Here is a 15900-nt window from a genome sequence, read left to right as displayed (position 1 = left end):
AATGAGCCTGACTACGATGGTGGGCAAGCCGTTGGAAGGAATCTTGAGGGACAGGATGTACATGTATTTGGAAAGGCAAGGTCTAATTAGGGATAGTCAACATGGCTTTGTGCATGGGAAATCACGTCTCACAAACTTGATTGAGTTTTTTGAAGAAGTAACAAAGAGGACTGATGAGGGCAGAGCAGTAGATGTGATCTATATGGACTTTAGTAAGGCGTTCGACAAGGTCCCCCATGGGAGACTGATTAGCAAGGTTAGACCTCACGGAATACAGGAATAACTAGCCATTTGGATACAGAAGTGGCTCATAGGTACAAGACAGAGGGTGGTGGTGGAGGGTTGTTTTTTCAGACTGGAGGCCTGTGACCAGTGGAATGCCACAAGGATCAGTGCTGAGTCTCGACTTTTTGTTATTTACATAAATGATTTGGATGCGAGCACAAGAGGTACAGTTAGTAAGTTTGCAGATGACACCAAAATTGGAGATGTAGTGGACAGCGAATCGGGGTTACCTCAGATTACAACAGGATCTCGACCAGATGGGCCAATGGGCTGAGAAGTGGTAGATGGAGGTTAATTCAGATAATGCGAGGTGTTGCAATTTGGGAAAGCAAAAGGTAAGGTCCTAGGGAGTGTTGCTGATCAAAGAGACCTTGGAGTGCAGGTTCATAGCTCCTTGAAAGTGGAGTTGCAGGTAGATAGTGAAGAAGGTGTTTGGTATCAAAAGAGAAAATGCTGGAAAATCTCAAAAGGTCTGACAGCATCTGTAAGGAGGGAAAAAAGTCTACATTCAGTCTAACTGACTCTTTGTCAAAGGTGTTTGGTATGCTTTCCTTTATTGGTCAGAGTATTGAATACAGGAGTTGGGATGTCATTTGCGGCTGTACAGGACATTGGTTAGGCCACTGTTGGAATTTGCATGCATTTCTGGTCTCCTTCCTATTGGAAAGATGCTGTGAAACTTGAAAGGGTTCAGAAAAGATTTACAAAGATGTTGCCATGGTTGGAGGATTTGAGCTATAGGGAAAGGCTGAACAGGCTGGGGCTGTTTTCCCTGGAGCGTTGGAGGCCAAGGAGATGACATCAGAGTTTTACAAAATTAGGAGGGGCATGAATAGGGTAAGTAGGCAAAGTCTTTTCCCTGTGGTCATGGAGTCCAGAACTAGAGGGCATAGGTTTAGGGGGAAGAGGGGAAAGATATAAAAGAGACCTAAGGGGCAACTTTTTCACGCAGAGGGTGGTACGGGTATGAAATGAGCTGCCAGAGGAAGTCGTGGTGGCTGGTACAATTGCAACATCTAAGAGGCATTTGGATGGGTATATGAATAGGAAGGGTTTGGAGGGATATGGGCCGGGTGCTGACAGGTGGGACTAGATTGGGTTGGGATATTTGATCGACATGGACGGGTTGGACCAAAGGGTCTGTTTCCATGCTGTACATCTCTATGACTCTATGATTAAGAGATTGCATTGAACCAAGTTGTCTATACATAAAGTAAGAATCTCTTTCAGACTTGGCTGGAACCTCAAAATCTTTATTCATCCATTGTTCCTTCACTTGACCAACCTTCCCCTTCATTCAAACAGGAACAAAATGCCTCTGAACTCTCATCATCACACTATCCAAATCCTACTTGTCAGATGTCTTTTTAACCGCAAACGTCTACTCCAATCAATTTTTGAAAATTCTTGTCTCACACCATTACGATTTGCCTTATTCCAATTAAAATCTTTAACTTTTATGGAAGGCTTGTCCTTTTCCACAACCGTTTTAAACTAATAGAATTATGATTAAAAGACACGAGGTGTTCCCCAACCTTTACTTCAGTCACCTGCCCTACCTTCTTGCTCAAGTTCTAGTTTTGCTCTTACTCTTGTAGGAGTATCCACATATTGATAAAGAATTTTTTTGCTGAACACGTGATAAATTCTTCACCATCCGAACCTCTAACTGTACTAGTCCCAGTCAATGTTTGGAAAGTTAAAATCCCCCATTATTACAATCTAATCATGATTACAAAAATCTGAGATCTCTGATATTGGTTTCTCAATTTCTTTCTTACTGTTTGGGTGGTGGGCGGTGGGCTATAGTACAATCCCAAAGCGAGCTTTCCTTTATTATTTGTAATTTATACCCATAAATTTTCATTGGACAATTTTTCAGAAATATCTTCTCTAGTTACTGCAGTAATGTATTCTTTAACCAAAATTCCTTAATTCCCCTTTCCTTTCTTGCCTCCTTTTCTATACTTCCTACAGTATGTAAAACCCAGAACATTGAGCTACGAGTCTTGTCCATCTCTCAGCCAAGTTTCTGTAATAGCTATGCCGTCCCAATCCCATGTTCTTAAACATGTCAAGTTCATGATCCTTACCTCTAAGACCCCTTCTATTGAAATAAATGTGGGCGGGCACAGTGGTTAGCACTGCTGCCTCCCAGGATCGATTCCAGCCTCAGGTGAATGCCTGTGTGGAGTTTGCATATTCTCCCTGTGTCTGCATGGGTTTCCTCCCACAGTATGCCTCTGACAGGAGAGTCCCCGATAATAGTAACTCCATTCAATCTTGCTAAATTCTGCCCAACGGAAGAATTGTTTGAAGTGTCCAATAACTGACTGGCCTTCCATTTTCCTCAGGAGACTGTCCTCTTCAAAGTTCCAAAAACTGAATATCTAATTGATGGAGGCATAGCCATTGGAGACTTTTGAACGACCTTCTTATCTTTCCTGACTGTCACCCATCCATCTGACTTATACTGCTGGGTAATAATTTTTCTAGTAGTCAGCTCACTCTGTACCTTATTATATTGCCTTAATAACATTAAGCTTAAAGTTTCAATAACACCTTACAAATAAAATAATGTTAAAATGGAAAAAAAATTAAAATATACGTATAAAACTTAAATAAAATCAACCATTTAGCTGATTATTGAATAAAAGTGATTCCTCCTCAATAAATTGCTCGAGGAAAAAGAAAATCTCTAGAGCTGACCATATATAGGACTTTCCAGAATGAAAACTCCTTAACTAAAATGAAACTATTCAGTTGTTTTTCAAAAAACCTTTGTAATGCAAAAAAATCCCTTCTAAAACACCTAGACTTCTTAAAATTTTTGAATTAAGAATAAAAAACATAAGAATTCACTGTAAACCCTTAAAAAGCTTGTTTTAAAAAATACCTCAGTTTGAAAAAGAGAATTTTTTGTTTCATTTTGAATGTTAATAAAACGAAATGGGGAAAAAATTATATTAGTAAACTATAATGACTAAAGTAACAATAAAATTGAGCAAGGTTCCAAAATGGCCATAAAAACAGACACCATTTTGTGTAGGTACACCATTTCAGATCAGTTGGCTGGACATCTGGCTTGCAATACAGAGTGATGCCAACAGCACAGGTTCAATGCTGTTCCGCCTGAGGTTACCATAAAGGTTCCCCCTTTTTAACCTCTCCCCCCACCGGAGTTGTGGTGACTCTCAGGTTAAACCATCACCAGTCTCTTTAAAAAAAACTGAAAGAACTACAGATGCTGTAAATCAGACACAAAAACAGACATTGCTGGAAATGGTCAGCAGGTCTGGCAGCACCTGTGAATAGAAATCAAAGTTAATAGTTTGAGTCTAGTTACCCTTCCTCAGAACTGATCGCAGCTCAGAACATATGGGTTTTTATGCAGAAGCAAAAATGGGGGGGGGGGGAGGAAAGGGGAAAGGAGGTAAAGATAGGTAGGGATAGAGTCCAAAGAGAAGAACAGCTGAACAAAGGAATCGATAACAATTTGGCTGGGAGGGTGAATAGCTGTCAATGGTTCAGTTAGTGGCTAACGATGTGCAAACATTGTGTGTAATGGCAGATTATATGATAACAAGGCCTAGTGTGTGGTGTAAGGGGCAGGGACACAGAGTTCAGACCTTAAAATTATTAAATTCATATTGAATCCAGAGGGCTGCAGGGTCCCCAAGTGGAAAATTAGATTTTCTACTTCTGGCTTGCGCTGACATTCGCTGGACAGATGTTGGCCAGGGAACAGGATGGTGTGTTAAACTGGCAGGCAACGGGAAGCTGAGTCCTTCTTGTTGACAGAATGTAGATTTTCCACGAAGTGGTTACGCAGTATATGCTTCACTTTTCCAATGTAGAGGCGACCACATTGTGAACAGCAAATGCAGTAGACTTGATTGTGACAGGCGCAGGTAAAAATGCAGCTTCAACTGGAAGGTATGTTTGGGCCCTTGGATACTGAGGACAGGGGAGATACATGGGCAGGGAAAAGTGCCATGGGTTGGGACGGCAGACAGGATTATTAAGAGTGGACTAGGGTGTCCTGGAGGTTGGATAAGGGAGGGGAGAGAAATGTGCATCTGGTGATGGCTTCTTGCTGGAGGTGGAAGAAATGGCAGCTAATGATCTTTTGGATGTGGATGCCGCCAGTGGGATGGTAGGTGGGGACAGATCAGACCTTTGCTGCAGAAAGAAGTGGAAAGCGCTCAGAACATCCTGGTGGGGGATGGTCGTGTAAAGGTATTGCACATCCAGTCTCTCTTAAATGAGAGCACAGGAGTACAGCAACTATACCATACCATCTGAAGACTTCAGAATGGTATCAAGCATCCAAAAGTGACTTGTCTGCAGGATGGCTGAAGAATGTGTCTGTAGTTTGACTGCTTGCTAGATTTGTTTAGTTATATTTCTCACAAAAAACAGATTTGAGAATCCAAGTTTAAAAAAAAGGTATGCTGTTGAACATTCAATCCCATGCTACCTAATCTGTAGTCCGATCGTGGTGATTATACCTTGCCTTTTGGTTGTGGAATACCCCTATAATTGGGGAAATAGAACAAAACGCCGCAGAAAATAAATATTTTGGAAGAAAACTTCACTTTAATTTGTCATAAAGCTATGAATATAATTGCAATTCAAGAAACAAAGAAAGAAAAATAGAATAGTAGTTACCAAATAGAGACAGTCTATCACTTTTAGGGGATTCTCCTTCTTGGATTGCACTTAATTCATGCTGGTCAAACAGCCCAAAAGGTCCCAGTCTTATCTTGGTTACAGGTGGCTTAGAAGGTCGCCGATATTGATCCTCTCTTGACAGCGCTTCAACATTTTGAGATGCTGAGAAATAATTTCCTTTGCAAGTGGGAACTAGATTACAATAAAACATTGAAATAAGATAGGTTAATATCACTTAATTAATAATTTCCTGCACAAGAAAGCAATCACTAAAACAACATGTGCTTTAAGTGTCAAAGAATGATATAGGAGGATCTTTCAGGGAAAAAAAAGCTTGAATAATGCAGCAGTTACAAAAAGGCATACATATTGTTGTGGTTCTGTTCGCTGAGTTGGGGGTTTTTGTTGCAAACGTTTCGTCCCCTTTCTAGGCGACATCTTCAGTGCTTGGGAGCCTCATGTGAAGCGCTTCTGTGAGATTCCTCCTGCATTTATACTGGTTTGAATCTGCCGCTTCCGGTTGTCAGTTGCTGTCCGCTGCAGTGGTCGGTATATAAGGTCTAGTTCGATGTGTCGAACTAGACCCTATATACCGACCACTGCAGCGGACAGCAACTGACAACCGGAAGCGGCAGATTCAAACCAGTATAAATGCCGGAGGAATCAGCACAGAAGCGCTTCACAGGAGGCTCCCAAGCACTGAAGATGTCGCTTAGAAAGGGGACGAAACGTTTGCAACAAAAACTCCCAGCTCGGCGAACAGAACCACAACAACGAGCACCCGAGCTACAAATCTTCTCACAAACTTTGAGGCTTACATATTAATTGCACAAGAATATTTTGTTCCAAATATCATTTCACTTAGTACTAATTAAGTTAGTTTTGTGTAGAATTCCCAAGATTTCTCATTTAAATTGACCAGTTTGTTTCAATTTGGAATTATAGGACCACTAAGGAGTTAATGTACCATTTAGTGGAGTTGTTAGCTGCAGATCTTCCAGCTGATCTTCATTTTTTGATTGGAAATTCTCCTTGGTTGTTTCAGTGTTCAAGTCCTGTAAATTTGCAGAAATGATGATGTTGGATGAAAATGCTCAACATTTCCACTTTCAAATGTGACTTCACAATGCAACAAGAGTCCAGAGTAGAACAACTTTCAATAATATTTTACCCAACATACATGCAGGCGGTAAAAGTATATTTTAAAAAATACGCAAACATGAATAAAATATATAAATATACCAACAGTAATATCCACACTAATAGAAAAATCACTGAATGTATTCAGTATCAGTAGGTGCATGTGTTCAAATCTATAATGCTGGATTTCAGTATAGATATTTTTACTTACTTACAGTGTGGAAACAAGCCCTTCGGCCCAATAAGTCCACACCGACTCTACAAAGCTCAACCCACCCAGATCCATGCCCCTACATTTACCCCTTCACCTAACACTACAGGCAATTTAGCATGGCCAATTCACCTAACCTGCATATTTTTGGACTGTGAGAGGAAACCAGAGCACCCGTAGGAAACCCACACAGATATGGGGAGAATGTGCAAACTCCACACAGACAATTGCCTGAGGCGGGAATTGAACCCGGGTCTCTGGTGCTGTGAGGCAGCAGTGTTAACCACTATGCCACCGTGCTGTATTCTGGATTTTAACAGAGATTGTTGCATAGGGATCGGGTTTTAGATTGGAAGGGGGTTTCAGGCTTTTTGTGTGCTATAGAATTTCCACAGCATCTGTTTTGTGCTCAAGTACTCACACCCAGAACTGACAGGTCTTCAGTTGGGATACAGTGCACAGATGAGGACAGGAAAGAAGTCCTATTTTGCCTGGTCCACAATTCATTTTGGAAAACACTTCATTTCAATGCAGGAGAAGTCTTCAGCTTTCTTTAGGTGTTGAGTTTCCCAAAGTGTGGGATACCTTGTCAGCCATAGTTTAATCTGTTGGCTGCACGTTTTAATAAAATACTGAAATTGTCAATCCACTTGCTGTTACAGCCCATCCCTCATCTCGTCTCCATTAACTATAGAAGTGAGTGGATTCACTGAGTATCAGGTTTTTAGAAGTATCATTTGATCCCATTCCAACAATGCTATGGCCTTTTAAAAAAATAATTCATAGGATACAGGTGACTTTCGCAAGCATTTAGTGGGCTTCATCAAATATACTGAGATGATGGTTGTGCAGTCTGTCTAGTCAAGATAGACTCTGATCATTGTTAGGTTGTGAACTGAAGGACTTTGACACAGTAACAATAAAGGAATAACTAATTATTTCCAGGTCAAGATTATATGACATGGAGGAGAACAGGTATGTTTGCATGTACCCTCTGATTTTATTTTCTCAGATGGATGCTAAAAGTTTTGAAAAAGTTCTCAAAGAAACCTTGGGTGAGTCACTACAGTGCATCTTGTTGATGGTACACAAAAGCAGTCAAAAGGCACCAGCAGTTTAAGCACTGAATGTTAAGATGGTGGTTCAGCATCAGTCAAGTGGGCTGTTTGCTCTGGACGGTATTGAGCTTCTTTAGTAATGTTGGAGCTTTATTCATCCAGATATGGACAAGACCATGCTCCCAACTTATGCCTGTCAGCAGTGAAAAAGATTTCGAGTGTCAGCAAGAAGCCTCTGACCTGCTCTTGCCATCAATATTTCCTGTAGTCTATAGTACACGATTATTCTACTGTACTAGAAATTAGAACTAATGATCAGTAAGCAGAATTATGAGGAGCAAGGCAAAAAAAAAGTTCAATCCTAGACTTGGAACTTCGCCTAACAGCCAAGCTATGGAGAGACAACCATTACATGGGATGTAGCAGTTCAAGATGATTTATCAGAGGATAGGCAATAAATATTTGCTTTGTCAGGAACAAGTAGATCCCTTAAACCAAAAGATAATGCACCTCATGTAACACCTTTCAGCATATCATAACTGTCAGGGATTCAGCAATGGTAATGCCATTGGACATCACAAGGCATCAGAAACTATGTTTAGAGATAGCCATTCACTGATACATGGCTCAAATGTTACTTGCTATTTATCAGTCCAAACTGCATGTTATCAAGGTCTTGCTGCCTGTAGTCATGGACCGCTTCAATATGTGAAAAATTGTGAATGGTACTGAATACTAACCAATAAGTAAACATCTTCACTTCTGATCTTAGTTGGAGAAAATGTAATTGATGAAGCAGCTGAAGATGACTGGGTCAAGGTTGCACCACTATCTTGGGACTGAAGATTTTCCTCTAAAACTTTCACTACCTTTCTTTTTAACTTTTACTTAGAGGCTCCTTGATATGTCAACTCAGTCAAATGCTACTTTAATGTCAATAGCAGTAAAGTCTAGAGTGAAGTGGTTCTGGAAACGATAAAAATGAAACTTATACACCAAAATCACCCTTTTTCCACTAATATGAGCACATCTGTTAGGGAAAGGTTACTTAGATATATGTACCTGATTCTCAACAAAATTAATTTCAGATGTGTTGTGCTGATCTTGCATCGATTTTTTCAAAAGTTGTTGCCTGTGCATAAATTGCTCTTGTAACATTTGCGTGGCAACAAGATTCTCCCTCTGTCTACACAATCTCTGATGCAAATCTTTTAAATGTTCCTTTTGAACCTGAATACCAGTTGATGCAGCAGATGATCTCTCTTGATCCCTCAAATTTTTAACTGAATTTGTCAAGGTTGAGGAAGGAATAGAGTGTATCAATGTTTTCACTGAACGTTCTGGTGTTCCCTGTTGTCCTTCTAAGGGTTTTAACGGATTTTGCAACATCTGCATTAATCCTACTTTTGTTAGCTCCTGCTGTGGCTCAACTGTACCTGATGCTGTAGCACAAGGTTCTGATACTTCCACACCATTCACTTCATGTACACCATGAGGCATGATAAATATTTTAGATTTTGACAAATCAGATTCACTATTGCTAACATTATACACAACAGACTGGTTCTGATTAACATGGTCAAGGCCTCCAGAACTATTTGATCCAGCATTAAGTACTCTGTCTCTTTGTTGTTGTATAATTGTGGACTCAGTAGTTGCAGTATTTTGCTGGGCAGTTTTGAACAATGCTGAATCGAACAAAGTAGAATTTTTTAAAAGTTGGTGCTTCGATGAAAAGCCAGAGGCATTTTCTGAACTCTCAGGCAAGCAAACAGTGCCAACTCGTACTTGTAACCTTTGATTTACCGGTAGTGATTGACAAGTAAACTTGTATGGCAATTTTGTCTGCTGCAAGTGAACAAATGGTACAGTTATAGGTTGGCGCTGATACAGAGTTCTAGATCGATTCTCAAAGTTAGGATATTGAGCAGAAAGGACACAAGTCACTTCAGGCTTATTCCTGGTCACATCAACTTTGAGTTCAGATCCAATAGATTTATCATAATGATTTATACAAGATGGCAACTGTTGTTCAGACAAGTGTCTTGCTGTAGTAGAAACAAAAGACCATCCTTTTTTCAACCGATATTCATCCAGCTGCTTCCTGATTCCTTCCAGTGATGTTTTATGCAACCTTAAAAAAAGTTTTAAAAAAAAGACTTTTACTACATTTTCTTTAATAACAAGAGTCATAAGTACCTAATAAATATGCAAAGTTACTCTTCTCAAAAAGGAAATAGCCACTTTCAAAGGTAAACTTAAAAATGAACTGTATTAACTTACTCAAGATCTCACTTAGCAAATCTCAAAACCAATGTTTTAAAATTTTCTCAAGCTAACCAACCAGTTTTAGATTGACTATCCATTCGCCTCGAATGGAGGGCACTGGGTTAAATTCCACATTATAAAATGGTGCTCTGTTTGTCCATTGTTCTATTCGTGTGTTGTTGCTCCTCCTTTTTTCTCCATAAATCAACATGAACATGACGGATTCTCTTTCTCAGCAGCATATTCCAACTTTCTCTCCAATAATCTTAAATGTAGAACATAGAAAAGTACAGCACAGAGTTGCAGGGAGGACATTCAATGCCCTTACTACTAAGTAAAGAACGTACCTTTGACATCTGTCCTATACCTATCTCCCTGAAAAGTGTGTTGCTGGAAAAGCGCAGCAGGTCAGGCAGCATCCAAGGAGCAGTAGAATCGATGTTTCAGGCATAAGCCCTTCTTCAGGAAAGGGCTTACCTATCTATTATAGATCTATCACTCCTCAGTTTAAAAGGTATGCCCCCTTCTGCTAGCCATCACCATCAGTGGAGAAGGGCTCTCACTATTCATCCTATCTAATCCTCCAATCATCTTGTCTGCCTCTAATAAGTCACCTCTCAACCTGCTTCACTTTAACAAAAACAGCCTCAAGCCCCTCAGCCTTTCCTCATAAGACCTTCCCTCCAATGCAGGCAAATCTTGGTAAATCTCCTCTGCACCCTTTCTAATGCTTCTACATCCTTCCTATAATGTGGCGGCCAGAAGTATATGCAATACTCCAAATGCGGCCACACCAGAGTTTCATACAGCTACATGATCTCATGACTCTGAAACTCAAACCCTCTACGAATAAAAGCTAACACACCACATGCTTTCTTATCAATCCTATCAACCTGGGTGGCAACTTTCAGGGATCTGTGCACATGGAGACCAAAATCTCTCTGCTCATCCACACTATTAAGAATCATGCCATTAGCCCAGTACTCTGCATTCCTATTACTCCTTCCAAAGTGAATCACCTCACACTTCTACCCAGAGAACCCTAAGAAAAATCCCATCCAGAAATGTTAACATCTCCTCCTTATGAACGTCAATCATCTAGTCTAATAGCCTGTATCTCAGTATTCTCCTCAACAACATTGTCTTTTTCCTATGTGAATACCAGCAAAAAATATTAATTTAGTGCCTCTTATATCTCCTCGAACTTCACACATAACTTCTCACTACTGTCCTTGACTGGCCCTAATCTTATTCTGGTCATTCTTTTATTCATGACACCTATAGAAAGCTTTAGGGCTTTCCTTGACCCTATCTGCCAAAGACTTCTCATGTCCCCTCCAGACTCTTCTTAGCTCTCGCTTTAGGTCCTGCCCAGTTAACCTGGAGCTCTCAAGCACCTTCACGTCACACCTTTACATAAGCCTTCTTCCTCTTCTTGACAAGAGATTCAACATCTTTAGTAAAAACCGCAGTTCCATTGCTCGACCACATCCTCCTGCCTGACAGGTGCATAGTTATCAAGGACAAGCAGTAGATGTTCCTTGAACAGGCTCCACAATTCAGTTGTGCCCATCCCCTGCGGTTTCTTTCCCCATCCAATGCATCCTAAATTTCATTTAATGGCATCATATTTGCCTTTCCCCCAGCTATAGCTCTTGCCCTGTGCCACACATTCATCCCTTTTCACCTGAGCATAACTGAATTGTGGCCACTATCACCAAGTGCTCAGCTACCTCCAACTCTAACACCTGGCCTGGATCATTACCCAGTACCAATCCAAAGTTGCCTTGCCTTTGTTAGCCTATCTACATATTGTGTCAGGAAACCCTCCTGACATTGGTTAGTTTTTGTCCAATCTAAAGAACTCTACTATAATGTTTCCAATTAATATTTGAAAAGTTAAAGTCACCCATGACAACTAACTTGTTACTTTCAATCCGGTTCAGAATCATCTATACTATCCCTTCCTCTACATCTCTGGAACTATTCGGTGGCCTATAGAAAACTCCCAAAAGGGTGACCTCTCCTTTCCTGTTTCTAACCTCAGCAGAAGTGTCCTCATCAATGTCCTTTCTGCCACAGTAATACTGTCCTTGACTAACAATGCCACACCTCCCCTTCTTTTACCACCTTCCCTGTTCTCACGGAAACATCTAAACCTCAGAACTTGCAACAACAATTCCTGTCCTGCTCCATCCATGTCTCCGAAATGACCACAACATTGAAGTCTCAGGTACCAAGGAAAAAGTGAGGTCTGCAGATGCTGGAGATCAGAGCTGAAAATGTGTTGCTGGAAAAGCACAGCAGGTCAGGCAGCATCCAAGGAACAGGAAATTCGACATTTCAGGCATAAGCCCTTCATCAGGAAAGAGGGAGGAAGAGAGCTTCTTCAAGGAAGGCATCCTTGCAAGAGGATTCAAAGTAGGTTAAAATCTTCGAGGAGAAAGTGAGGTCTGCAGATGCTGGAGATCAGAGCTGAAAATGTGTTGCTGAAAAAGTGCAGCAGGTCAGGCAGCATCCAAGGAACAGGAAAGTCGTCGTTTCAGGCATAAGCCCTTCATCAGGTACCAACCCATGCTGCAAGTTCCGGATGCTCTGGCATTGAAGTAGGCACACTTTAAACCACCTTCCTGCCCGTTGGTGCACTCCTGTGACTTTGAAACCTTTTTCATAACCTCACTGTTCTCAACTTCCTGTACACCAGAGCAACAATTTAGGTTCCCACCTCTCTGCTGGATTAGTTTAAACCCTACTGAACAGCATTAGCAAATTCCACCCCCCCAAGATACTAGTACCCCTTTGGTCTACACCTGAACCATTCTGTTTGTCAAGGTCCCACCTACTCCAGAATGAGCCCCAATTATCCAGAATCTGAATCTCTCTTCCTGCAACATATTTGTAGCCACGTGTTCAACACCTCTCTCTCCCTATTGCTTGCCTCGGTAGTATGTGGCACGGGTAACAAACTAGAGATAACAACTCTTTTGTTCTAGCTTCAAGCTTCCACCCTAACTTCTTGAATTTCTGCCTAACATCCCCATCCCTTTTCCTACCTATGTCATTGGCGCCTATGTGGATCCTGAAAATATGATCAGAGCCATCACGGATTCTGGCAGCTGGGGAGGCAACACACCAACCGTGAGTCTCTCTCGTTCCCACAGAATCTCCGATCTGCCCCCCTAACTATGGAGTGCCCAATGACTAATGCTCTACTTCTCTCCCCCTTTCTCTTCTGGTGCAACAGTGACAGACTCTGTGCCAGAGACCTTTACCCCACGACTTACCCACGGTAAGTCGTCCACCCCAACAGTATCCAAAACAGTATACTTGTTATGGAGGGGAACAGCCACAGGGAGTCTCTGCAACGACTGCCAGTTTCCTTTCCGTCCACTGACTGTAACCCAGCTATCTTTTTCACGTACCCGAGGTGTGATACCTTAAAGGAGCAGCATATGCGCACACCAAGGTCTGTCTGATCCCTTCCCAGGGTGGAATTGTTCATCATTTATTTCCTTGCCTCATTTGTCCTGCCAAATGTATCACCTCACACTAATATGTATTAATTTAATTTGCCACTGATCAGCCCATCTAACAAAAAAAAATGCTGGGAAAGCTCAGCCAGTACATCAGCGTCTGTGGAGAGAAAGCAGAGGTAACGTTTCAGGTCCAGTTACCCTCCTTCAGAGCAGTATTTTTGTTCAGCCTCATCTAACCAGTCCATCCAAATCCTCTTAAGACTATCTTCCTCACTATTTACCACACTACCAATTTTCATATTAACCATAAACTTGATAAACACTCCTCATTCTAGTTTAAAACAAACAGCAAGGGCATCAAAACTGGCCCCATTGGATCCTCCTAGACACAGACTTTCAGCCAGAAAAACACTTTTCAAACATCACCCTCTGCTTCCTGCCATTCAGCCAATTGTGGATCCAATTGGTCAATTCCCTCATATCCCATGGACCCTTAACTTTGCTATCAGTCTTCCATGCAGCATATTATCAAAGTCCTTGCTGAAGTTCAATCATATACAAACCTGGTCATCTCTTTGAAGGATTCATGCAAGTTAGTCAGACATGTCCTTGCTTAACAAAACCTTGCTGACCCTTATTAATCCCTGAAACTTCAGTTGCATATTAATTCAGTCCCTCTGAATTCCTTTGAACACTTTCCACACCTCCAAGGATTAGATTAGATTAGTTGGCCTGTAGTTTCCTAGTTTATCCCTTCCTCCCTTCATGAACAATGGGACCACATTGACACAGTTTCTGTAACCAGACAGGAATTGAAAGTTTTTGCAAGTCCCCTTGCTATTTCCTCTGAAGAGGGTGATGGGGGGGAAAGAGTAGGGTAGGGTGACATGCCCCCAAACACGAAGGTTGGGATTTGAAGTGGGAATTGAGGGGCCAAGTGGATGCTGTCTGTACTTGTAACTTCCAACATGGTGAGGAAGAAGAGCTGATCACTTTGACAAAGAGCCAAACCTCAGTGGAGCACATGTTACCAAGGTGGGTAGCGTGGACACTGAGTAACCATGATACCCCGTCAGTCCGTATAGAACAACAGAGCTTGAATAGTTGTGGTGGCAGGGAGGGTAAAGAGTCCCAATGGAAAGCACACACCAGGCGAGAGGTAGGTTTCTGGGCCTATCGAGAGGAGTTGGGTCAGTAGAGGTGGCCAGGAGTCCCACTGGTGGAGAGCACACCTATTGAGCCAGCATTCCCAGCCAACTGGTAGGTATCACTAGTAGTGGTGGCCAGGAGAGCACAAGAGTCCCACCAGTAGAGAGCACACCTTGCTCGGAGGCTGCTATGACCGTAACGGACGGTGCTGGGACATTATTATTGGCCGGGCAGTAGAGAAGTCCTCACTGGATTAGGAACACCTTACTGTTGGCAGTATTCGGGGGTACACAATCTGCTAAATGGCAGATCAAGGCTTTAAAAGGGATACTGCAGGTTCCCTTATTCAGAAGTACAAGGCAGACAGACAGACAAGGGCTGACAGAGCAAATGAAGAAGAATGGTTGGGATCCATCCCAGACATTTGCACAACAGAGAGTGTGGATAGATAAGAGAAACAGAATAAAACTAAAAAGATAGTAGTAATGTTAATGCATCAATTAGCCAGCCTAGTTGAACAAGTGACTGCCTCCACAAGTAGGAGGAGAAAGGAGCAGGAGCAAGTTAGAGAACTGGAAAACAGAATTCACATTAGGGAAAATGCGAGAGGAGAAAGAAACATACTGTCTCCCCTCTTATGAAACTGTCCAGCAGGAGCCAACTGCTCCCTCTGTTCAACAACCTGTGCAGCAGCATAACTTAGCACCTGTTACCAGAGGAGGGACAGAGTCCCAACCCAAAGCAAATTATAAACCCTTCACCCCAGGAGAAGAGGAATCAGATGATGACTTCCCTGGCCAAATTACAGCCCCAGAGCACTAACACCAGATTCTGGGAAAAACTATACTTGAGGGACATACACCAGCTGGTCAGGGCAGCATTCCCAGCAGACAAGTGGAGACAGGTAGCTGGTGGACCCGACACCACAGCAACCCGAGACTTTAAGGGAGGACGGTGGACACATGCCATTGCCCTCACAGCAGAAACAGATGCCCAGCAGGCCCCCTTAACAGACTTTAAAGAAGAAATCCAGGGAGTGCTAGGAAATGCTCCCATGAACTGGAGCAGGATCACAAACACTAAGCAATTCAAAGGGGAAGGGTGCCTCTGAATATGTGGAACGATTATTTAAAATATATCAAGAATGGTCAGGGTAAGCAAACCCAGATCGAGAGGACTGGGCATTCATCCAAGCTTTTAAAGATGGCTCTCTAGCACCCACCAAACCATCCTGATAATGGGAGTGATAACTTCCCAGGATTACGATGACCTAGTCGGGTGGGCTAGCAGGGTACCAGATGCAGAAGCTCCCACGCCAAAGGCAAGACCTGACAAGGCAGCCTACCGGAACGGAGGCGCGAAAAGAATAAAAAGTGATCCTGCCACAACTGTGGCCGGCAGGGACACTTTGCTAAAGAGTGTAGGTCCCATGAGCAGGATTTAGGCCAGGAAACAATGTAAAACACTGCAGTCACTGCGAAAGAACAGGACACACAGAAGCAGTATACTGGGAAAAGCATGGGGCATCCCCAAAGACAATTCGGAACACCGCAGGAATCCAGAGGACAGCAGAGCTGACAACCAGCTGCCCCCAGTCGTGACAATAAGGGAGAGGTGAGAATTTACATACCCACAGTTA

General features: G+C 42.2%; 1 protein-coding gene across 1 annotated transcript in view; it reads right to left on the bottom strand.

Annotated features, from left to right (window-relative positions):
* Window positions 1–15900, bottom strand: part of cep295 (centrosomal protein 295) — a 188566-nt gene that overhangs the window by 85082 nt on the left and 87584 nt on the right. Inside the window, exons 15-17 of the mRNA XM_060826944.1 lie at window positions 8431–9502; window positions 5927–6014; window positions 4957–5151 (exon numbers count right to left, since the gene is read on the bottom strand). Coding sequence (XP_060682927.1) covers window positions 4957–5151; window positions 5927–6014; window positions 8431–9502 — 1355 coding nt within the window. The remainder of the gene's footprint in view (window positions 1–4956; window positions 5152–5926; window positions 6015–8430; window positions 9503–15900) is intronic.

This window comes from Hemiscyllium ocellatum, chromosome 6 (assembly GCF_020745735.1).
Source record: "Hemiscyllium ocellatum isolate sHemOce1 chromosome 6, sHemOce1.pat.X.cur, whole genome shotgun sequence".
NCBI lineage: Eukaryota > Metazoa > Chordata > Chondrichthyes > Orectolobiformes > Hemiscylliidae > Hemiscyllium > Hemiscyllium ocellatum.
Note: the sequence above shows the minus strand (reverse complement) of the source record. Positions and strands in the feature narration are given on the sequence as shown.